We start from the raw sequence: 23,338 nt of genomic DNA on the forward strand, positions 1-23,338 counted from the left end.
TTTTCAGGTTTTAGTTTTCTTTCAAAAAAGGGAACAGTGACGTCCTTTTCTGCAGGCACCCCTTGCCTACCACCACCGACTAACACACAGCAGTCTGTGTCTTAATAACCCGCCCCTGCCCAGTGTTATCTACTGGTGCACTCCACTTCTTGGTGGGAGACTTGTCAAACAATTTTGAAGCAATGTCTTAAAACCTGTATTAAAAAAAAAACTTTTGTTTTTTAAAGTCATGTAACCATGACTTATTTAACTAGGTATTCATTCTTATTTTCAAAATTATTTGAGTGCCTACTACCTGATAATCATGATTCTAAAAAAAGAGATATAGCAAAGAAAAAAAATACCTAACCCAAGTCTATGTTCTTGTGGAACTTACATTACAATGGACAAAGACATTAGGTATAATGAAGCAAATTCAATTATGTAATGTGTCAATACTTATTAAGAGAATAAGTATTGTGGAAAAATATAAAGTAGGGTAAGGCAAGGAAGGAAGGTGTAGCAAAAAGAAATTGTTTTAAAAATAAGGTTAGAGAAGGCTTCACTGAGAAAGTAACCTTTGAGCAGAGACCTGAAGAAAGTGAGGCAATGAATCATGTGATATCTGGGGGAAGAATATTCAAGCAGAGGGGAACAGTGACCTGTAGACAAAGGCCTTGAGGTCAGATGTGCTGGCAGTGCTCAACAGTGTCCTTCCAGAGATGCCCATTCGGAAGGTCCGGGGGTGGGATGGACGTTTTAAAAACATCCTAGTGATGGACTCACACAGTCTTCTGACGCTGATTTTGGAATCTTGGGCTCCCAGATCTGGTTTTCAGCTCAGCCTCCCCACTTGTTAGCTGAGCTTCATTTCTCTCTGCTGTAAAGAGTTTTGGGGCGGGACAGCAGCACCCTATTTGACAGACGTTTGTTTGGTTCAGTCAGGGAGCTCTCGCCATCCCTCACCCATTCCACAACCTTTTGCTTGTCTGCTTGCTTTTCCTTCCTCCTTTCTCGTTTTTCTTTCTCTTTTCAGGTGTTTCCTTTTCTTCCCATTCCTCTTTCCCCAACCCCCTCCTTACTCCTTTCTTTTTCTCCTTTTCTCTTATTCTCTTGTTTATTTTTCTCTTTAATCAAGCATTGTGCAGAGCTGCCTTCATCGCGAGCATCGGGGTTTCCACGTCTGTGAATCCCTTCAGAGGTCTGGAGGGGACTCCACTTAAGCAAACCTAAGAGTGATGTACGCGTGTATTTGGAAGCACAGGTACCTTCCCGGCAGGTTGAGGGGTGGTAACGCGGGGGATCAGCGTCTGCTGGGGAGCCTGCCCTGAGGCCGGACAGTAGGATGGTTTCCAGCTTCTCCAAGGAGCCTCGTAAGATGGCCTGTCGAGTCTTTCAAAGCCTCCGAGGCGGCGCCTGCGGGGTCTGCTTCCCCCAGGCGAGTTTGAGAACTCCTAGGCGCAGATTCTGGGCGCGAGGCTTAGGTTGGCGGAGAAGAAAGAGCGGAAGGCTTATGGCCTCCCCAGGCCGCCGTAGCGAGGGGGCGGAGCCCAGAAGGGAGCAGCATGGCGGCTCTGGGTAGTGACAGCGACGAGGACTTGGTCAGCTATGGGACAGGCTTGGAGCCACTGGAAGAAGGTGTGTGCCTTTGGAAAACAGGCCAGGGGCCTAGGATTCGGGGCGAAACGCATAACCCTGTTCCGGGCCTTGGCTGGCCCCGGGGCCGAGACTCCTCACTGCGGGCGCTGGAAACAGCTTAAAAAGGCGTGCGCCGAGCTTTCGGGTGCTCACGCTCTGGAGGGATGGGTGGGAGACTCAGGGGGATGGGAAATAGGAAGACGACGAAACAAGCTTGTGTGAGAGCGTTCTTTGGGATGGCCAGGCAATGGCTTTACTAGGAGAGCATGTTTGAGCTCAGGCTTGAAACAGAGGAAGAACCAACCGTAGGAAGATCTGGAAAGAAGAGTATTTCAGGCAGCGAGAACAGCAAGTGCAAAGGCTCTGAAGTCGGAGACCGTTTGGCAAATTGAGGGACAGGCAGGACTGGTGTCGGTTAAAAAGACCGACCCAGAGAGTTTGGCTTTGTACACAAAGTGTAGGAGAGTCACTGGGGAGTTGACACAAGTGAGAGACCTATATTTTAAAGATTACAGATTTTGAGAACAGGCGTCGGGTTGGGGGGTGGGCAAGAGAGAAGCAGGGAGATCAGGAGAAAGAGGGCTGGCAACGACGATGTCTCGGACTGGAGTGTAGCGGTGGCCGTGGTCAGTAGTAGCCTGGGTCGTGATATACTTTGACAGCAGAGCTGACGAGACTTGCTGGTGGAATGTAGAGGAGGGCAAGATGAAACAAGGTTCCCTACCGTGTTTCTGGTCTGATCCACTTAATGATATGCTTCGTTCATCAAAATATGTACTCAATGCCCAGTGAGGACTGAGAGACAGAGGAAGCTGGTGGGCAGGAGTTACTTGCAGGACCCCGGTGCAGACCCCCTGTGGTTCAGATCTTTTCCTATCCTGACCACGTGCTGCCAGGTTGGCCATCCTTCTGGGACATTTCCACTGATGACCCCTTTATTCCCAAAGAGCAGTTCTAATCATTAGAAACTTCAGCTGGACACTGGCCCTGCACCTCTCTGCTTACAGAAAACAGGGTAATGCTAGTCTCCTGAAAGCTTTTAATGTGTTTGAAGACAGCCTTTGAATTTCTTTCAACACACCTCTGACCACTCTTAACATCTTCAGTTCTCTGATACCTTAATTTTAAAGTCCTCTACTCAAATTGGTTAAAGCCTTCCCCCTATATGGGACCAGAATGTGGGTAGAGCAGGGCTGTCACCAGTGTGTCTTTCATTCTAGAGTGCATTTCTTTAATACAGCCTAGGATTACATTATTGGCAAATACATCACCCCATGATGTCAAAGAAATTGTTCACATAGGTCCTTTATTCGAGGAGTTCCAAATCTATTTGAGAGCTCTTGACTTGTTTAGAAATGTCCAAGCTTGTAGAGATATTTTAAAGAGTTTGAGTTTTTTTCAGCCAAACAGAAGATTTGCCTGGAAGCAGGATCTCAGTAGTCTAAGAAAAATGTCCCCCAAAAGACAGTCTGCAGGTTTTTAAAAAAATGTATTTGAAATTAAGGAGGGGACCCAAGGAAGATTAAATGAAAGTGGGAGAAAGCAAGGTGGGGATTAAATTACAGGGTAGCTAACAAGTTCTGTGCTCCCTTGAGGGTGGATACACCTCTGACAGGTCTGAAAAGGATTACTTTGGTATTTCAAAGGTACATGGACCTAGATGCACAAGAATAATAGATAGGGCTCACTTAAGGCAAAGGTAAATCTTTTTTTAAAGGATTTTATTTAGTTATTTTTTAGAGAGAGTTGAAGGGAAGGAGAAAGGGAGAGAAACATCGATTTGGTTGCCTCACACACCATCTGGGGACCCAGCCCACAACCCTGGCATATGCTCTGACGGGAAATCAAATTTGTGACCTTTTGGTCTGTGGAATGATGCCCAACCCACTGAACTACATCAGTCAGGGTGGCAAAGATAAATCCTTTTCTAAAGATGTTACATGCCTGGGGTGTGTCTGCCCACCATGACCTGCCTGTTAGGAATCTGTGATTAGATCACCCTGTGAGGTCACTGGACTTGTCAGATTTATTGCAGAACCCCCTTTTCACCCACGAAACAAAAGTACAAGGTTCACAAGTGAAAAACTGTGTGATGGTAGACGGGAAATAACCTATGCAGACTAACAGGGAAACCTGAGAAGGCAGCGTGAGATCCTTTGGAAGCTGGCTAGAGTTTAGCTATGCAGGAAGAGGACAAGGGTCACACATGCATGGGTGGTGCTTCTTACAACCATGTCAGGCAGCTATTTACATCCATTCTCTATTTCTGGCCTCACAGTTGTTTCCTTGTCGGTGACGTATTGTATGTGAGACATCAACTACTTGACCTATATTTTTCTAATTCTTCATGTTTTTGATTTGCACAAAATCTGAAATGAAGCCTAATGGTCTAACCTTTCTTTCAAAGTGGAAGAAAGGGGCATTTGATTTCTAGATTTTTTTCCCCCTCACCTAAAATCACCCTTTAACTTCTCACTATTAGAAATTTTTAAGGATTGATTCATTGTTTCCTAAGCACTTTGAAGTTTAAATGCACTCTGAGTACATTTTACATTATAACATACTAGACCAATAATCATTTTTCCTTCTTGCTTTGAAGTCATAGTGACAGGTTAGACACACGCTGTTGGAGGAAGGGCTCCGCTCCTCAGAGTTGCTGACCCTGACAGGAAGGTCTGTGGGCTGCGCTGTCACAGATGCCCACAGACACTTAGGCCATCTGGCCTGGAAGGAAGGGGGCACCTGTCTTTATCTGCTCTTTCCTTAGACACTTTGACTTGGCTCTAGAATCCTCATCTCCGGCTCATCCTGTATGCAGATTAATTTTCCTCCTCCTTGAAGCTGTGACTCTCTCACTTAAAACTGTGAATGGCTTCCATCCCCCACAGGCATACCACAGACCCTGCAGCACCACGTTCAAGGCCCTCTGCGTGTGCTTCCCTTCTGGTTTTGTCTTCCATACCTTTATTTTTCTAATCCTTCCCTGCCATCTGGTCAGACTAAAATACTTTCTCAAAATATCTGACACTACCTTTTAAACCTCTTGTTCTGCTCCTGCCTGGGGCGACTGTGATGTTGTGGTCCTTCCGCATTGTCAGAAGAGTTCCTACACATGCAGGCCTCCTCTGTTGGGCCCTGGGCACCCTGGGAGCAGGCAGGGACTTGTGTTTAGTTTTCCCTACCCAGCATCTAGAACAGAACAGGGCTGCTGCCATGGTCAGGCCCTCAGTAAACTTCTGGTTGGGGATGGGTGGCAACCCCAGCTTGGAGGCAGAGTTGAGATCTGATTTCAGCTTTGTACTTATTAGCTGTGGCCCTCCGGGCAGTTACTTAATCAAAGCATCCTTATCAGGGTATGATAAATGAGATAACATGTTTGACAAGAAGGAATTCGTTGTTATTAGTAGCAATAATTACAATAGGTCCCGGCAAAAGTGCCCCCTTGCTCCTGGAGTTTTCCATGCTGTGGTTAGAAGAGGCGCCTCCTCCGGAACCCTATGGTTGGCCCTCATGATCTGCTGCTACAGATTCCCAGTAGCTGTCTGCAGATCTTATCTCTCTTTTCAGGTCAGAAGCACCTGGAGAACAGGGCAAGAACAGCACCTTGCATTGGGAGGATTAACTTTTCTGACCTTAAACTGGTTGCTCTCAGTCGGGGACGATTTTGCCCCCTTGGGGACATTTTTGGTTGTCCTGCTGGAGGAGGGGGAGTTGCCACTGTCATCTAGTGTTACAGGCCAGGGACACTGCTGAACACCCTACAGTGTACAAGACTGTTCCTCACAGCAAGGAAATCACCAGCACAGACTGTCAGTGGGTGCTGAGGTTGAGAAACTGCCATAGCCAAGAATTGTGCCAGGTGCACATGTAGTAATGGCGTGTACGCCCTGCATTTCTAATGAATGGTGAAAATCTTGGATTGTGGCTCCGAAGTTGTAATTCAGTTCTTCAGGATGAAGTGAAATTATAGCTGATACTAACTGAGCTTTGCAAAGACCAGGCACTGTGCTTAGCTCTCTGCCTTTGGTGTTAAATCCTCAGCACCACTCTACAAGGTAGGCTCTGTTATTGTCCTAATTTTGTAGTTTTGGTGTCAGCCTTATGGAGATCAAGTCACTTGCCCAAGTGCACAGAGCTAGTAAGTAATAGGGTAAGGGGAATTGATTCCAGATCTCCTGGTCTTCAGAGCCTGGGTTCTTGAATTCTATACTGTGGATTATACTCCAGAAATGCACTAGAGACATAAGCCAGAAGTAAGATTTTTTTTTACAAGTAATAATTTAAGACAATGAGACTGTAAATTTCTTTACTTTTTGTTCCATCTCCCAGAAGTAGTAACTGGCTTAATTATTGAAGTAACAGTTACTCATGGATTTTAGGACACATCTTACCTATTATACATAATAATAATAGTAATAGATAGTACTTAAAAAATTATTTATTTTTAGAGAGACGGGAAGGGAGAGAGAAAGAGAGGGAGAGAAACGTCAGTGTGGGAGAGATACACCAATCGGTTGCCTCTCACATGCCCCTAGCTGGGGACCTGGTCACAATCCAGGCATGTGCCCTGACTGGGAATCGAACCGGTGACCCTTTGGTTTGCAGGCCGGCACCCAATCCACTGAGCCACACCAGCCAGGGCAATAGCTAGTACTTTAGAACTATTTATTTTGTGTCCCTTTTCTTGCTAAGCATTTCACAGGCATTATCTTATTTAATTTGTGTACCAGTTCTATGAAATAGTTATTACTATTAACGTCATCCCTGTTTTATAGATTAGGAAATTGGGGCACCGAGAAGTTAAGATGACTAAAGTCCTAGTGCTGGTAAAGGTGGAGTTGGCTTTAAATCCAGAGTGCTGTGACTCTCAACCTGTGCCTTTAACTACCGTATGACTTGCTTTCCAGATTGAATGTTTGAAAGTAACTTGATGGTTACTTTTCATTTTAAATGGATTCAGAATTTTGAATTGGAGTTGGTAAAATTAGATAGTAATTGATATCATAGTACCTGAAACTTTAAACCTAAGGAACTTTTAGATGAGGCTACAATGTATTAATTTCCTTTCTGCTTGTGTGATATAGCAACCCAGCCCCTATCAGCAAAATCAAAAAAGGAGTAAGTTTAAAGAAGAGTAACTATAGAATCAGAAGATTCCCAGAAATAAGGAAACTTAAGCTTTGGGGAAAATGGGCATTACCAAAGAGAAAGTTCTGGGGCCAGGGCTGCTATGAAGTTTTAGAGAGATATAGAAGTGTGTCTTCTGTTGCAGCTTCTGCATGCCAGGTGCTGCCCCAGAAACCTGACTCCTTCACCGTCAGCAGGTTTCACTTCCATCTGTTTGAACTGTCCTCCTTGATCACTGTAATTCAGTTTTCATAATGGAGTTTAGTGGGACAAACAGACCATTTTTTACTAAAATATTTCTCATATAAAAAGGGGTATTTATAATTGTCTTAGAACTATAAAGAAGCTTAGTAAAATTTATTGCTTCCTAAGGTATATAAGCTAGTGAAATCTAGGAATAGCAACTTAATTAAAATTATTTTATTTGAGCCCTGACTGGTGTGGCTCAGTGGATTGAGCCATACCAGTCTGCGAACCACAGGGTCACTAGATCAATTCCTAGTCAGGGCACATGACTGGGTTGCGGGCCAGGTCCCCAGTAGGGGGCACATGAGAGTCAAGCACACATCGATGTTTTTCTTCTTCTCTTCCTCCCTTCCCCTCTCTCTAAAAATAAATAAATAAATCTTTTAAAAAGTTATCATATTTGAAGTTACAGGAAGTGACCAATTTATTATATTTAAGAGATGACATTTTCCTTAATTTTTTTCTAATTCACCATTCCCTTTTCTCTTTCTCATTCAAAATATTTTTTTTTTTAGGTGAAAGACCAAAGAAACCAATTCCTCTTCAGGATCAGACCGTCAGAGATGAAAAAGGAAGGTATAAACGGTTCCATGGAGCCTTTAGTGGAGGGTTCTCTGCTGGGTACTTCAACACTGTTGGCTCAAAAGAAGGTATGCCTTTCCTATTTATAGCTACTATGTTGCTAAAGTAAGTGATTGAAATATCATAAGATTCTCACTTCCCTACCTTTCCCCTTTTAAAAAATTTCATGTAACATTTTAGTATTGAATATACATTGTACACTTTTGTGTTCTCTGAGTGTTTAGAATGTTTTCAGAGTTGATGACCATGTTGCTCACTGATTACAGCCTGAAGGTCAGAGAGGTTCTTTTTTCACTTAAAAAAACAACAGCCTATAACTGAATGATTAAATGATGACAGTGACTTCCATTTCACATTGCATCTAGCCATGCACAAAGTGCTCTCACCCGACTCCCTCGGGTGACCTCGTCTTACGTGGCTCAGTCATTAAGGGGGACAGGCATCACAGCTGTTTTGTAGATGAAGCCACCGAGGATCAGAGCTGCTTTCTCCTGGTGTGGGACCAAGCCTTTGCTTGTCAGCACATGCTCTCAATCTGGAGAAAAACCCGTTACACTTTTCACATGGTGCAATATAATGTGTTCCACACTGATTAAAGGAATATACTTTTTTTAGTGCTTTAACATAGAAACTGGAAGAAAAATGGCTTAAATATCTCAGATATGAATGGAAGATGAACTGATTAACTCATGCAGGAATTATTAAAAACAAGATAGGACAGATTTTTATAAATATTTTAAAAAACAACTTGTAATGTGGTCAACAACACTGTAATAATGATGTATAGTGTTGGATGGGTACCATACTTATCCGGGGATCACTTCATAAATGTCTAACCACTGTGCTGCAGACCTGAAACTATATAATACTGCATGTCAGCTGTAATTGGAAAATAAATTAATTAAAAATAGCATGTACACACAATGGTAAAATAAAAAATGGAAAGTAATGCAAGAAAGAGAGAAAATAGTTGGGGTAAATAAGGTGGTTAAAGTTCAATATCCAGAATGTGTAAACATCAGCTCAGGCCCTGTGTGGTGTGGCTAAGTTCATTGGGCATCGTCCCATAGGAAGAGGGGTCACAGGTTCGATTTCAGGTCAGAGCACATGCCTGGATTGTGGGTTTAGTCCCTGGTGGGGATGGGTATAGGAGGCAACCTATAGATGTTTCTCGTATCAATGTTTCTCTCCATCTCTTTCTCCCTCCCGCCTTCTCTCTCTAAAAATAAATAAGTAAAATCTTTAAAAAAATGAAAAGTTCAGCTCAGTGGCCTGGCCTGGTAGCTCAGTTGGTTAAAGCATCATCCTGATATACCAAGGTCGTTAGTTTGATCCCCGGTCAGGGCACACACAAGAATCAACCAATGAATATGTAAATAAGTGGAACAGCAAATCAGTGTTTCACTTCCTTCCTCTCTAAAAAAAAGTGTTTGAACACTTTACTCCAGCCAAGATAGGAATGCTATTTGGAATATTTAGCCTTACTATTAACATAAGCAAATTAAGATAGCTAAGGCACTATTAAAATAGCACACCCATTAAAATGTTTAAAATGATAGTAGTATTTGTGAAGAAAGACGCTCACTAATACATTGCTGATTATTATAATTATGGCTCTGCTGTAGGTTATAATTAAAAAGTAAGACCAGCCCAAATGATTAGTTAGGTAGACTGTGCTATGTTAATATACTGGAGTATCTCTTTACCATTAAGAGTGACAGATTCAAGGACTGTGCAGGAATAGGGCAAAGGCTATAGAAATCCAAAGGGAAGGGTGGTGCTGGGCCCAAGGTATTGCCCAAGAGAGCAGATCCTCACTCTTCTGGGGAATCATTCTCTCCAGTTGGCCCACAAACCTGCTTCACCCATCTGCCAAGAGTAAATCTACCCTGTACCCCTAAGCAAGACTCTCGTAGGATATCAGAAAGCGATGTGTCACTCCGAGAGGTACCAGAGAAGTTTGTTTGCAGAGGGTTACACACACATTTAACTGCCGGAGCATTCTCTCTCTAGGTGTGGCACGTGCTTGGTGACTGTGGGTGGACAACAGGGGTGTCAGCTATAGGACTCCGGTGTTTGATGGGACTGGGGGCAGGTATGACCATGCCTGCCCTGAGACCAGTGGGGAGTCCCTGGACCAGGACGTCCCGAATGTTTGCATTGCTTCCGTAACTCTCTCTTTAGCCATCCTTTCTTGGCTGACTAATGCACCTTGACATATTCTTTCTTTTTTACATTATGTATTTATTTAATTTGCACCACCTAAAGATTTGTTTTTATTGATTTTAGCAAGACTGGAATGAGAGAGAGAGAGAAACAGTGATGTGAGAAAGAAACATTTATTGGTTGCCTCTCATACACACCCTGACTGGGGATCAAACCCACAATGTTTTGGTGGATGGGACAATCCTCCAACAAACTGAGTCACCTAGCTAGGGCTATTGTTTCTTTCTTTTTTTTTTCACTTTAAATTTTAAATGATTTATTGAACTTATTGGGGTGACATTGGTTAATAAAATTATATAGGTTTCGGGTGTTCAGTTCTATAATACATCATCTGTATATTGTATTGTGTGTTCGCCAGATGTACTGTTTCTTTGATGTGTCAATTTGCTAGTGTAGGTTGCTGTTCTGCCGGTCTCAGAGTGGTCCTGCCTTTTCAGAGGACCTTGCATCTTTCTGCTCAGATCTACTTGTGTTCCTTTCACAGGCTAACTTTCAATGTATAATTTGATTTCACTTAGTTCCAGATTTTTATGGGGAAACCTTGCTGTATCCACTAAGTTCTGATAACAAGGGATGGATATTGGAGATTAATAAGAAGTTCACATGGAATAATTAGGTCTGCATGAGCAGTGAGATGGGAAGGAGCTAGGAGTTTGTAGTTACTGGGGCTTTCAAGCCCATGGGTGTTTTTTAATAATTTGTTTATAAACCAAAATGCTACCTAGGATTGTAATGTGCTAAACTCTTTTCTTTCAAGGATGGACACCCTCTTCCTTTGTGTCTTCACGACAGAACAGAGCTGACAAATCTGTTCTGGGCCCTGAAGATTTTATGGATGAAGAGGTGAGTGTTCAGAACTTGAATTGCCAGTTAGCTTGTAGTCGGTTGTTGGAGCACCTTGTCCTTCCCCAGGGAGTTCAATGTATGATTTCCTCTCTGTGTGTAAGGCTTTATCTTGTAAGTATTTGGACTGTAGTACCCTGTACATCAATGGATTCTCATTCATCAGAGTAGTGTCATATGCTGGGAGTGGTTTCTGAAGTCAGGACTGTAGGGGAAAGTCAAGCACAGGCATATCCGGGAGACGTCACCTGTGGGTTTGGTTCCAGACCACTGCAATAAAATGAATATAGGGATAAAGCATGTCATGTGAATATTTTGGTTTCCATTACTTATAAAAGTTATGTTTATACTCTAGTATTGTTTATTAAGTATGCAATAGCATTATTTCTTTTAAAAAAGAACATACTGTAATTTAAAAAATACTTTGTTGCAAGCCCTGGCTGGCATAGCTCAGTGGATTGAGCGCGGGCTGGGAACCAAAGTGTCCCAGGTTCGATTCCCAGCCAGGGTACATTCCTGAGTTGCAGGCCATAACCCCCAGCAACCGCACATTGATGTTTCTCTCTCTCTCTCTCTCTCTCTCTCTCTCTCTCCCCCCCTTCCCTCCCTAAAAATAAATAAATAAAATCTTAAAAAAATACTTTATTGCTAAAAAATGTTAACCATTATCTGAAAGCTGTTGGAAAAATGCCACTAATAGACTTGCTTAGTGCAGGGTTGCCACAAAACTTCAATTTGTAAGAAACGAAATATCTGCAAAGGACAGTAAAGCAAAGTGCAGTAAACCAAGTTATGCCTGTATAGGCAAATGTACTTGAAAAAGCCCCAATTGCTCAAAAGTGTAGTATTCATTGAGCCAAGTCTACAGCCTTTCGCAGGAATTCATGTGCACTGCACTTTAAGGAACAGTGAGTGACTAGAGAATGGAGTGAAAGGTGAAATAAGATAGTATATCAGCATGCTTTAGGCTATAGGTAAGAGGCAAGGGGAGGTCCCCTTCCTATATGACTAGCATCATCAATAAGGAAACATATTTCATGTAACAATCAGCCCCAAACTCTCTTCTGTCATCTTTTGCACTTTGCACGTCAGCCTTTCCTTATGCTAGATCTCATGGTTGCACTGTGGCTGTGGTAGTCCCTGAGAGCACTTGGGGTGGCCTCATTGTTCAGTGGAAGGAAGATATTCTTCTTGGTATCTTCTCCTTTAGATCAAGGAAACGGAATTTCCCCTCCCCTCCAAGCTCCCATCTGCTTGGACATGCTCCTTCTTTTTTTTAAAGACTTTAAGAATTTTTATTTATTCATTTATTTTTAGAGAAGGGAAGGGAGAGAGAAAGGCAGGTAGAGAAACATCATTGTGTGGTTTCCTCTTGAGCACCCCCCTACTGGAGACCTGGCCCACAACCCAGACATGTGCCCTGAGTGGGAATTGAACTGGTGATCTTTCAGCTCATAGGCCAGCACTCAGTCCACTGAGCCATACCAGCCCGGGCTACATGCTCATTCTGAAAGCAAGGGAAATGGGATCAAAATGACTGGCTTAGATAAGACAGGAGCCCCCATTCCCTAATCCTCCCCGGCCCCAGCCCACGCACACCAGGGTCACCACTCCTGAAGTGCCTGGTAGCGCAGAGGAAGGCAGGTGACTGGACAATCTCAGGACTCTGTGAGGAAAGAGGAAGGGGCAATGGCTTTTGGACAGGCAGCCAACAGTAAATGCAGAAGCACTTAACTCAGGGCCTGGCACAGAGGTGCTCACGAATGGTTTTTGGCTGTGACTCTAAGATTTGCCTGCTTCACACTGACTTTGGAAATATTGCTTGAGAAGGAGGAGGTCCTCCCTGTTTTCCTAGCTTGATAGTGCCCCTGTGGTTCCACTGAGTGGCCACTATAATGCTTCCATCCTTGACCTCCGGCCTTAACTTTTGTGAGGGTTCCAAAGTCAGTGTGTAAAGTCAGCCACTCTTCTGCTTCCAAACTCAATATTGTAGTTTTTACTTTAAAGAAAAAATTAAAACTGCATTCTGTATCATGTTTAATAACTTTCCAATTAATGTAAGTAATTTTGTTTGAATGTTTTTTAAGGATCTTAGTGAATTTGGGATAGCACCTAAAGCGATTGTCACCACAGATGATTTTGCTTCCAAAACCAAAGATAGAATACGAGAAAAGGCCAGGCAGTTAGCAGCTGCTACTGCCCCTATTCCTGGAGCCACTCTGCTTGATGACCTCATAACGCCAGCAAAGTGAGAAGAATTTAATTTTCACTATCTGACCTTGAAATCACTGCTTTGCTTCTGTGTGACGAGCTTAGGGGAAGTTCGGTTGCAAGTAGGTCAAACCTTCTTACCCCAGCTTGGGTACAAAGGGGGGTTTTGCCAAGCGGGTCTTGCACTGTTATTGCACAGAGTGCTTTAGAGCTCCAGCCTCATTCTGCTCTCTTGTTCTGCATACCTCCTTGTCCCGGTCCTGGATATGTGGCCTGATGTGGCAGCCTCAGACCATTATGATTCCCAGGATACATGCTTGACAAGGACCATCTGGAGTCCCCATGTGCCCATTTGTAAAGGCCCAGGAGAAAAGACATCTGATAGACTTCCCCAGGTCAGACAAGCACCCCAAGCCCAGTCACCCCGTGCATGCCCAGAGGGGCACGGCCGTGCAGTTCTCATACAGATAGGGGAGTGGGCTCAGGTATGACAAGTACATGGGCTGGGCAGGAACTCAGAGGCTGCTTACTTCCTACTCTCCTCTGGTGTTACGAAAATAAGTTCATCTTCAATGCCTTGATACCCTAGATTATCTGTTGGTTTTGAATTGCTAAGAAAAATGGGATGGAAGGAAGGACAAGGAATTGGTCCTCGAGTAAAGAGAAGAGCACGCCGACAAAAACCTGGTATGTATGTTGATTGTCATTAACCCTGACCCTGACCCTAATACTTTCTAATGGCTACATGTTTCTAGAAACAAAATTGCTGGGTTGTGTGCATGTATTTTAAGGCTTTTGTGTATAATGTGGAATAACTTTCTAGAAGAGTTATACTAGTATACATTCTCATCAGGAGCATATGAAACTATTTCCTGCTTCTGCCCAAACTGTCACAATTTGCCACGATTATTTTCTAATTATTTTTTGCCCTTGGTCTCTCCAGCCAGACTGTGAACTCTTGGAAGCAGTAATAATTTTGTGGGGTTCTTCCTGGTGCTGGAGCAGTAGTGGTTACTCATTTAGCACATCGTTGCCAGAGTGTGGGTGGGGCAGGCGCTGGCGGAAAACCATTCCTGAGTGAGCAGTCTCCCACCCTAAAGCTTTAGCAACTTGTACAAGCACAGCCATATGCCTCTGAAGAGTGTCAACAAGTCGGTTTTTGTGTTTTCAGTTGCTCATGATGGATGCATTTGAAATCTCTTTCAGACCCTGGAGTAAAAATCTACGGCTGTGCGTTGCCTCCTGGAGGCTCCGAAGGATCCGAGGTACCATGTGGGAGGACTGGCCTTCAGTGTGTGCAGCAGCACTTGCTACTTTATGGATGTGAAATTTGATGATTGGAAACAATTTTTAAAATTAATCATATCCCATTGCAGTGAAATACCCATTCCCTAAAACTATCCTCGTAATATCAGATGCTGTATTCAGCAATATGCCAGCACCATAGATATCCCGTCTGTTTAGATTCTTAAAATGGAATTGTTTTTGTTAGTATCATTTGTTCAGGGACTTGATTTAGTGATTTGTAATAGTGAAAATGAAAGTTTGGTAACTGTGCTGTTTGGAATTAATCACTGCATTTGAAAATAGTATTTTATAGGCTTATTTTGCACCAGGCCGTGACTCACCTTTATTCCCCTTTTTAAATAGGATGACGATGATGACTACCTGCCAGAAAATGTGACCTTTGCACCGAAAGATGTCATGCCCGTGGATTTCACACCTAAAGATAATGTGCATGGATTGGCTTACAAGGGCCTAGATCCCCACCAAGCATTGTTTGGCACTTCGGGGGAACGTTTTAATCTTTTCAGTGGAAGATTTGAGGGGACCAGCAATCTTCTTGGAGATATTGGAGTGAATAAAGGAAGAAAATTGGGAATTTCGGGCCAGGTAAATGTGTTTCTGCTTTATAAACATGGAACTATTGACAGATGAGAATACTTTCTTTACATTTGCCCCATAGTAGGCACTTACATTGATCAACTACACAAAGGCTTTAAAGCAGTTACATTTCCCTAAGACATGTAAAGTACACCTTCCTGATTTTAAAATATTTACTCCCGAGATCCTGTGACCTATGTTCTTGGTGGAGTCTGTGTGTTCTCAGGAGTGAGCACTGCTCTTTTACACCCTTGTGGGGCTGAGCAGAAAACGACACTTACCCCTTTGGCTTGGTGAGCAGTTGTATTTCGGCACTCTCCCTCCCTTCAGCACGCCCACACCTTTCTTCCCTCTGAGACGAGCATCTCCTAAACCCTGAGGTCCCCACGAGACTGGCAATCAGAGGAGCAATGGGCAGCAACCACTCATCCAGGGCTGATCCCCTGAACCTGTCTGCACAGCCCCCTTTCCCTGACTTCCCAGTGAGCCGAAGCAGCCCTGCCTAGGCTCTCCTGTTGCTTCTTCTATCTTAAACCTTCCTTTGTTTCACTGTTCTCAGCTTTAATAAACATAATATCAAAAAAGAAAAAGTTGAATTTCAATCTGTCAAGTTCAGGTCCAAGTTTGACTACCTCTCTGACTTATTTCTAGTGCTGCTAGCCCTAAGTTGTTGGGAGTGTAGGTGTAAGTTTCCCTTGGGAGACTTGCTTTGTGCCTTTGAGGAGGTGGAGAGCTTTTCCTGATTGCCTGTCCTCTCATTGATTCAGAGCTTCTTTCATAAATTGTACTTAGGAAATGCCATTATTACCTTTTCTTTCTAAATCATATTTAGAAAATGTCATTATTGTTTTTTAAATTCTTTTAACAGAAAGGAATACTTTTTGGAGATCATTTCCCACAAAGATTAGGAGTTCTTTTTTTTTTAAGATTTTATTTATTTATTTTTAGAGAGAGGGGAAGGGCAGGAGAAAGGGAGAGAGACATCAATGTGTGGTTGCCTCTCATGTGGCCCCCATTGGGGACCTGGCCCACAACCCAGGCATGTGCTATGACTGGGAATCAAACCAGCCACCCTTTGTTTTGCAGCCCATGCTCAATCCAGTGAGCTACACCAGCCAGGGCAAGGCTAGGAGTTCTTACAGCAGCTAGCAGAGTAGTGATGGTCTTCAGACCCTGGTCACCAGCTCTGTCTCCAGGCCATTTGACCTGCAGGTGAACACTCTTCCTTTCTCCTTTCTCCAGAAATTGGAGGCCCCATTTCTCCTGCTGCACTGCTGCTTGTGTGTGTTCTTATTCCTCAGCCCACACGAGACCCCAGACCCGTAGCTGCTGCTGGGCATGGCCTTCACTTCTGGGTGTTGTGATCTGAAGGGCTCGAGTCTGTGCAGCAATCTGGGCCTGTTGTTTGTTTCTCTCCTGGCGATCTTCCAGTGCTAATGTAGCCTGTTCAATTAAATCCTTAATGTAGCTTTAATGCAGGCAATGCAGACATACCCTAAAACCTATAATTGCTGTTTGAAACCTTGTTTTCAAAGGCTTTTGGTGTTGGTGCCCTGGAAGAGGAAGATGATGATATCTATGCCACAGAAACTCTCTCCAAGTATGACACTGTTCTGAAGGACGAGGAGCCTGGAGATGGACTGTATGGATGGACAGCGCCCAAGCAATATCGAAGTCAGAAAGGTGATTCCATAGACTCGCAACTGGTGGTAGGACCAGTGTCAGGTCATCAGGAAGAAGGGATTGCCAGATTGATACTGCAGGGGCAGCCTCGGGGGAGTAGGGGGTTGTTGGTCAAACATGCAGCCTGAGAAACAAAGTAGGAAGAAGGGAGGCCCAGCGTGGGAAGTAAGATAGATGTGGGATTTGGAATGGGTCAGAGCCAAAGGTAGTTGTCAAGACCGGGCCAAGGAGGGGAGGAAGAAGAGGTCTGGAGTCAGGGAGGAGCAGGTGTGTGGACATGTGCTCATGTTGCAGGTCAGAGCTGGCAATGGGTGAGAGGGAAGCACTCCCAGCTGGAGGAACTAGGGGGTCAGAGTAGGCCAGCACAAGCAGGAGGGCCAAAGGCCCGTGTGGTGACTAGGTGGTGGGAATGCTGAGACCCGTAGCAAGGTGGAGCTTGGAAGCCACTCTCTCTTCTACTTGTGTCCCTGGCTCGTAGCGGGGTCTCCTTGGACTAAGAGGTGGACATCTGTCAACAAGCTGAATTTCAAGTCAGAATCTATGGTGGTTCAGATCCTAGATAGTATTTTAATTTTTTAATCCAGAGAGGAGTGTGTTTGGAATAGGTATTAGTAGCACGTGATTTGGAATCAGTCAGACCTGGGTTTGGATTGCTGCTTTCTCCTGCCCAGCTGTGTGGCCTCAGGCAAGGCTTGTAACCTCTCGGGCATTGTTTGTAAAGTGAACGTTTGTGAAGACTAGTCTGGGGGTTATCGTGAGGATTACATGGCATAACTCTGGTTGGCAGCTGCCTCAGAGACTGAATAAACGGCAGCTCCTGTTTTCTGGTTACAATAGTAACAACCACTTGAACAAAGTAAGAGGCAAGAGCTGAACTTAAAACAATCTTTTCAGACACTTATAGCTGGAGTCAGATGAAATTTGATCCAACTCTTAAAGAATACATCTAAAACCTACATGTTGAAATAATCTAAGCATCACTCCAAAATGATGCCTATTTCACATTTCTAGAAGAGAAAAGGCAGGTGCAAAACAGTGTTTAAGAGGTAGTTTGCTTAATGGCTGTGAACACACATGCTGAAAAGAGACTGCCTGGGTTGTAATCCTGGCTCTCCCCCCTTATCAGTTATGACCTTGGACAAGGTACCTAACCTCTCTGTGCCCCGGCATCCTTGTCTGGGCAGTGGGCATGACAATGGCATGACTATCCCATGGAGAGTTTAATGTATGTAAAGGGCGTAGAACTTGCCTGGCACACAGCAAGCACTCGGTAAGTGTGAGCAGCCTGTCATCATCGCCACAAAAATAACCAAGGTTTTACACAAGGTGCAGGAAGGGTGTGCACCTGAATGTTACTTGGTGTTACCTCTGGGTGATAATAAGCCTGCTTTTATTATCTCCCTTTTCCTTACCTTTATATTTTTTGCTTTTCCTTTATATTTTTAAAAATTTCTACTAAGATTATGTATCCTTTTTATAACTTAAAAGAAGTTATATACTCATATTAATATTATATGTTAATATAGATTATATGAAGTATGCTAATTATTATACTAATTTTTAATATTATATCAATACATCAACACAATGCTATATTACTAATGTTAACACATCAATTGCATAATGATTGCTAATCTGTAATAAATTTACATACTTGAGTCTGCCCTCCAAGCCACATCTTTGGTTTTCCCTTTCTGTAACACTTTGGCCTGACTGATGGACCCCACCCCTTCCCACCTCAAGCCTGAGCAAGTGTCTGTCCCTGAGCTTCCCAGACTCCCCTGTGCCCTCTCTGCCATTGCGGCCTCTTCTCTCACACCCCTAGGGCCTCAACAACTGTAGCTTTGACCTTTTGGTCTTTCACTGAGTGAATCTATAGTTAGCTGGTCATGATGGTTGATTTTTGAATTGTTATTTTTTTTTCTTGGTCCATAAGGCTATAATAAATGTCCTTATGGCTCTTTATGTACATTACCTGGACATTTCTTCAGAATAAATTCATGAAAGTAAAATTGCAGGGTGTAAAAGAATACAAAGTAGCAATAATATGAAATTTAGTCACAAATTACCATACAGAATCTTAGGGACTTCCAGGAGCTGGTACAAAAGTTAGCAGGAGTCGGGTACAGAAGCAATTTGTGGGGAAGCACAGTTACCCGCTGTGCAGCAGTCTCTGAGGCGGAAAGCCTCAGTTGCACCTGCATCATGGGCAGCTGGGCCAGCGTGGGGACTGAATGTCAGCTGTGTCAGTGCTCATTGGTGGTCATGAGGTGGCTTTCAGCTACAGAAGATGTGGTTTGCATGTATGGAGTTTTGATGGAATCACCGTGCACAGGAAGTACTTGGTGATCAAAGAGCCTTTGTGGATGGACTTGTCTCTGCAGCCAGTGGACTCTGGCTTCAAGTTGGAGGGCGTTGGTCATTTTGTTTCCTGAATTAGTGATCTTTATCTCTTGTTAGAATTTCATGTGAGAAGGACAAAAGTACCTTTTAATTTGTGCTAGGCTTAGATTACGGGCTGACCTGGTTGTTTGCCTTTTGTACCTTGTTTGGATGGTTGCTAAGGAAATTGGGAGGCAGTCTCCCCAAGGGTCTTCACCTGGTTTCACAGCATGATTTTCACTTTTATCCATATTTCTCTGAATGGTTTTTCTTGAGATCTTTTACTCCACAGGTTATATTTTTGGTGCCCCTTAGCGTGGGACCTCACACACTTTTCCTGTCACAGAGGGCCGTAGCCTTGGGTCCAGGGCAGTCCAGTCAGCTGTGGGCGGGGTGGGCCGTGTCAGCCATGCTGTTTCCTCTTTCACTGCTGCCTCTGTGTGACACCATGTGTGACGCCAGTGTTTGTGTTCTTAGGGATAAGGAAGCTGATGTCTTCTGTCTTATTCTTATCTGTGCTTCTGAAACTAATCATTGACATCATTTTGTAGAATCAGAGAAAGATCTTCGATACGTTGGCAAAATATTGGATGGATTTTCCTTGGCTTCTAAACCTTTATCTTCTAAGAAAGTAAGAAATTTTTTTATTGGTTTAGTACTTAAAATATTTGCTATGTAATCTGAGTGATTATATTAACAACTGGAATGATAAGTAAATTCTGTTTCCAAAAACACCAGCCACTAGTTACTAGTGATTGTTGAGAAAAATGTATCCTGTTATTAGAAATGTCAGTCAGTGGCCACATTGTATTCAAGACAGCTGATGGCTTACAGTTTTAAAGCCAAACTTTGAGTGGTTATTTCCATTTAAAAAATTACATTAGAAACTGGTGGGAGAATGGAATCAATAAAATTCTAGGGACTTGAATGTAACTTAAGAAAAAGTAGGAAACTTTCAAAAGGTTGTAATGACTCACAGCCCTGACGCCTCAATGCTGTGAGGCAGATTAACCTATGTGGGTGAGGTTCCCTGGGCAAGCAGAGGGGGGAGAAGCCACTTATGTGCAAGCCAAGTCTTGGCAGAACTCCATGCGCTTTTCAGAGAGTCCTGTCTTGATGAGATTCTGTTACGGCTTGGGCCAAGTGGTGCTCTTTAACACCCCTCAGAGTCACCCGTCCCTAGGTGGCCATCACAAGTTAGTTGTGTGTGCTGATGGCTCAGGAGGGTCTCCTGGCCATTTGCCTCGTTGGCATCCCTTTTTTAGGTTTCCCCATTTAGGTTGCCTCATTGGCATCCCTTTTTTGGTGTCCTGGGTAGTGGGCTTTTTGTTTTTTCTTCAGTGAACACTTGTTGAGCACCTGTGGCTTGGCCTGAGGCTCTCCAGAACAGGGCAGCCAGGAGCAGTGCAGCCTGAGGTATCACAGTGACTGTGATTGGTTTGGTGGTGATAGTCAATGTGTTGTTACAGTGAGCAGAATATATTCAGAGCAGTGTTGGGTGCATAGTAAGTGGCTATTATTATCAGAAATGTCAACTATGTCAGAGGAGAATGCGAGTTTTTTACATTTATGAAAGGGGAGTACAAAAATTGGTTAAGCCTCCCTGGCTGGTGTGGTTCAGTGGTTTGAGGGTTAGCCTGTGAACCAAAGGGTCACCAGTTTGATTCTTGGTTGGGGCACATGTCTGGGTTGTGGGCCAGGTCCCCAGTGGGGGGTGCACTAGAGGCAACTACATATTGAAGTTTCTCTCCCTTTCTTTCTCCCTCCCTTCCCCTCTCTAAAAATAAATAACTTTTAAAAATGGTTAAGTCCTCATTTGACTCAGGGCTCAAGGATAAATAAGACGAAGTCCTGACCCCCATCATCTCCTATTCAGTGGGGGTGCCAGGCAGACAAACACAGTGTGGGGCCGAGTGTGTGCATGGACAGACAGGCTCTGGGTTCCTGGGGGCTCCTCGCTGCAGCAGGGCTTTGGGCACAAGCTACTCAGAAGAGGACCGTGTTCCCCTAGTTTTTCACAGACAGGCAAGTTTTTGGAGTATGCGGCTAAACCGCCACCTCTACAATGCTTTGAATCTGAAGGAGGACATGAAAAAGGTGTTTGTGTGCGCAACCCTTTTCTGCCGTGACCCTCTGGGTTTTTGTGTCTTAGTATCGTGAGAGTGTTTGCTGGCTGGGGAGGCAGTTTCTCAGAGAAGGTGATCAAGCTAAGATGATAAAAATGTGATTTCCTAACAGTGGTAATACCACTGTTTTATGGATTTTCATCGTGCCAGGTACTGCCCTCCCAGGGAACCACCTGGGAACCTTACAACCACCTGGGAAGCTTGGGAAACTCCAACTGTTGCCAGCTTTGTGGGGTGGGACGCAGGCTTCATTACTCTTAAAAGCCCCAGGTGAGCCCAGCGTGTAGCTGGGCGGAGGACACCTGCCTTAGCGTTCAGTGCTCCGCTGGTTGTGGAGCTCAGAGTTCCAGGCAGCGGAAAAATCGAGGAAACAGCTTAGATAGGACTGTCCATAAACATGTTTGTTAGACCTAGTGCAAGAGAGACCATTTAGTGCTGTAATTTAAAAATGTCTGTCTAATACTCTTTTTTAGCTTATTTGTTCTCCTATCATGAATGCCCACACTTTCTCAAACACTGTACTTCAATTTCAGCTCAGTCAGCTTTAAAAAATACCTCAGATAAAAAAATAAGGCCTGCAGCTCCAATTTGGAACTGAAACATAACCAGAAAAAATTGAATTTAAAAGTAACTTACTTAAAATTATTCTTTTTTCTACACCTCGAATCATGCTTTTCTGACATTTCTGATTTGCAGTCCACTAGTTCTGCCCGTGGGCCTGCACATCCACTGTGTTAGCTGTTCTCAACGTTCTTGTTCTTATCAGATAAAGCATGCACATTAGCATCTGTGTGTAGAAGTGGACAGGGGGGATATGAAAAATATCTGCCTGTTAGAACAGCGTGGTTCTGGTGACCCTGTGGGTCCAGAACGGATGTCGGCGGGGTGCCTGGACAGTGTGTTCCCAGCACTGCCTGCCTGCCTGCTGGATGTTAGCCTGGGAAAGGCTGGGGTTAATGATGCTCAGGGGTAATGGGTTTTCTTTTTTAAATCAAACATGATTATCTTGTGGCATGTATTTTTTTAAAAGATTTATCCACCACCTGAATTGCCAAGGGACTATCGACCAGTGCATTATTTCAGACCTGTGGTAGCTGCAACCTCAGACAACTCCCACTTACTTCAAGTATTATCAGAGTCAGCTGGAAAGGCAGTACATGACCAAGGGACACATAGTAGGCACCAACTGAATGCCTCTAAGCGGGGAGAGTTGCTAGGAGAAACACCTGCTAAAGGTATGTATCATGGAGAAGATTAAAATCATTAAATTTACAATAATGTGAGTGAACAAAATCAAAATGGAAAGATGTTTTCCCATTGAAATTTTTTTCCATGATTTTGTATTCCCAAACTGTCGGAATAAAATTATTTATTGTGAATAACACACGTAAGTGTGTACATCCTTTACTTTTAAAAAAATGTATTTTATTGCTATTTGTAAAAAATTGTAAAAAAATGCTATTACTGTTGTTCCATCCCCCTCAGCCCCCTTTATCCCCTCTGTCCTGCACACCCCCTCCCACCCTTATTCCCCACCCTCCTTTGTTCATGCCCATGGGTCATACATATAAGTTCTTTGGCTTCTCCATTTCCCATACTATTCAGAACCTCCCCCTGTCTATTTTCTACCTATTTCTGCTACTTATTCCCTATACCTTTTCCCCAGTTCTTCCCCGCTCCCCACTGATAATCCTCCATTTGTTTTCCATTTCTGTGATTCTACTCCTGTTCTAGTTGTTTGCTTACTTTGTTTTTGTTTTTGGTTTCTTTTTAGGTTCAATTGTGGATAGTTGTGAGTTTGTTGTCATTTTACCATTCATAGTTTTGATCTTCTTGTTTTTCTTAGATAACTTCCTTTACCATTTCATATAATAAGGGCTTAGTGATGATGAGCTCCTTTAACTTGATCTTACCTGGCAAGCACTTTATCTACCCTTCCATTCTAAATGATAGTTTTGCTGGACAGAGTCATCTTGGATGTAGGTCCTTGCCTTTCATGACTTTGAATACTTCTTTCCAGCCCCTTCTTCCCTGCAAAGTTTCTTTTGAGAAATCAGCTGATAGTCTTATGGGAACTCCTTTGTAAGTAATTGTTTCCTTTTCTCTTGCTGCTTTTAAGATTCTTTCCTTCTCTTTAATTTTGGATAATATGATTATGATGTGCCTTTGTGTGTTCTTCCTTGGGTCCAACTTCTTTGGGACTCTCTGAGCTTCTTGGACTTCCTGGAAGTCTATTTCCTTTTCCAGATTGGGAAAGTTCTCCTTCATTATTTGTTCAAATAAGTTTTCGATTTCTTGGTCTTCCTCTTCTCCTTCTGGCACCCCTATAATTCAGATGTTGGAATGTTTAAAGTTGTCCTGGAGGTCCCTAAACCTTTCCTCATTTTTTTGAATCCTTGTTTCTTCATTCT

At 43.5% G+C, this 23,338-nt stretch overlaps 1 protein-coding gene across 3 annotated transcripts in view; it reads left to right on the forward strand.

Annotated features, from left to right (window-relative positions):
• The first annotated feature begins 1,502 nt into the window (after positions 1 to 1,502).
• The window catches only part of GPATCH1 (G-patch domain containing 1), a 37,151-nt gene continuing 15,315 nt past the window's right edge, over positions 1,503 to 23,338 (forward strand). For 2 of the 3 annotated variants that reach the window (XM_045846752.1, XM_045846753.1), the window contains exons 1-10: positions 1,503 to 1,617; positions 7,506 to 7,640; positions 10,556 to 10,641; positions 12,729 to 12,889; positions 13,442 to 13,539; positions 14,059 to 14,117; positions 14,503 to 14,745; positions 16,272 to 16,419; positions 19,353 to 19,432; positions 21,958 to 22,162. In XM_045846752.1, the coding sequence (XP_045702708.1) occupies positions 1,545 to 1,617; positions 7,506 to 7,640; positions 10,556 to 10,641; positions 12,729 to 12,889; positions 13,442 to 13,539; positions 14,059 to 14,117; positions 14,503 to 14,745; positions 16,272 to 16,419; positions 19,353 to 19,432; positions 21,958 to 22,162 (1,288 nt within the window). In that variant the 5' untranslated portion in view covers positions 1,503 to 1,544. Of the gene's footprint in view, positions 1,618 to 7,505; positions 7,641 to 10,555; positions 10,642 to 12,728; positions 12,890 to 13,152; positions 13,248 to 13,441; positions 13,540 to 14,058; positions 14,118 to 14,502; positions 14,746 to 16,271; positions 16,420 to 19,352; positions 19,433 to 21,957; positions 22,163 to 23,338 lie in introns of those variants that run through there. The other variant, XM_045846754.1, reaches the window with a different exon arrangement.

Source organism: Phyllostomus hastatus, unplaced genomic scaffold (assembly GCF_019186645.2).
Source record: "Phyllostomus hastatus isolate PE091 unplaced genomic scaffold, TTU_PhHast_1.1 phas_contig_5, whole genome shotgun sequence".
Lineage (NCBI taxonomy): Eukaryota > Metazoa > Chordata > Mammalia > Chiroptera > Phyllostomidae > Phyllostomus > Phyllostomus hastatus.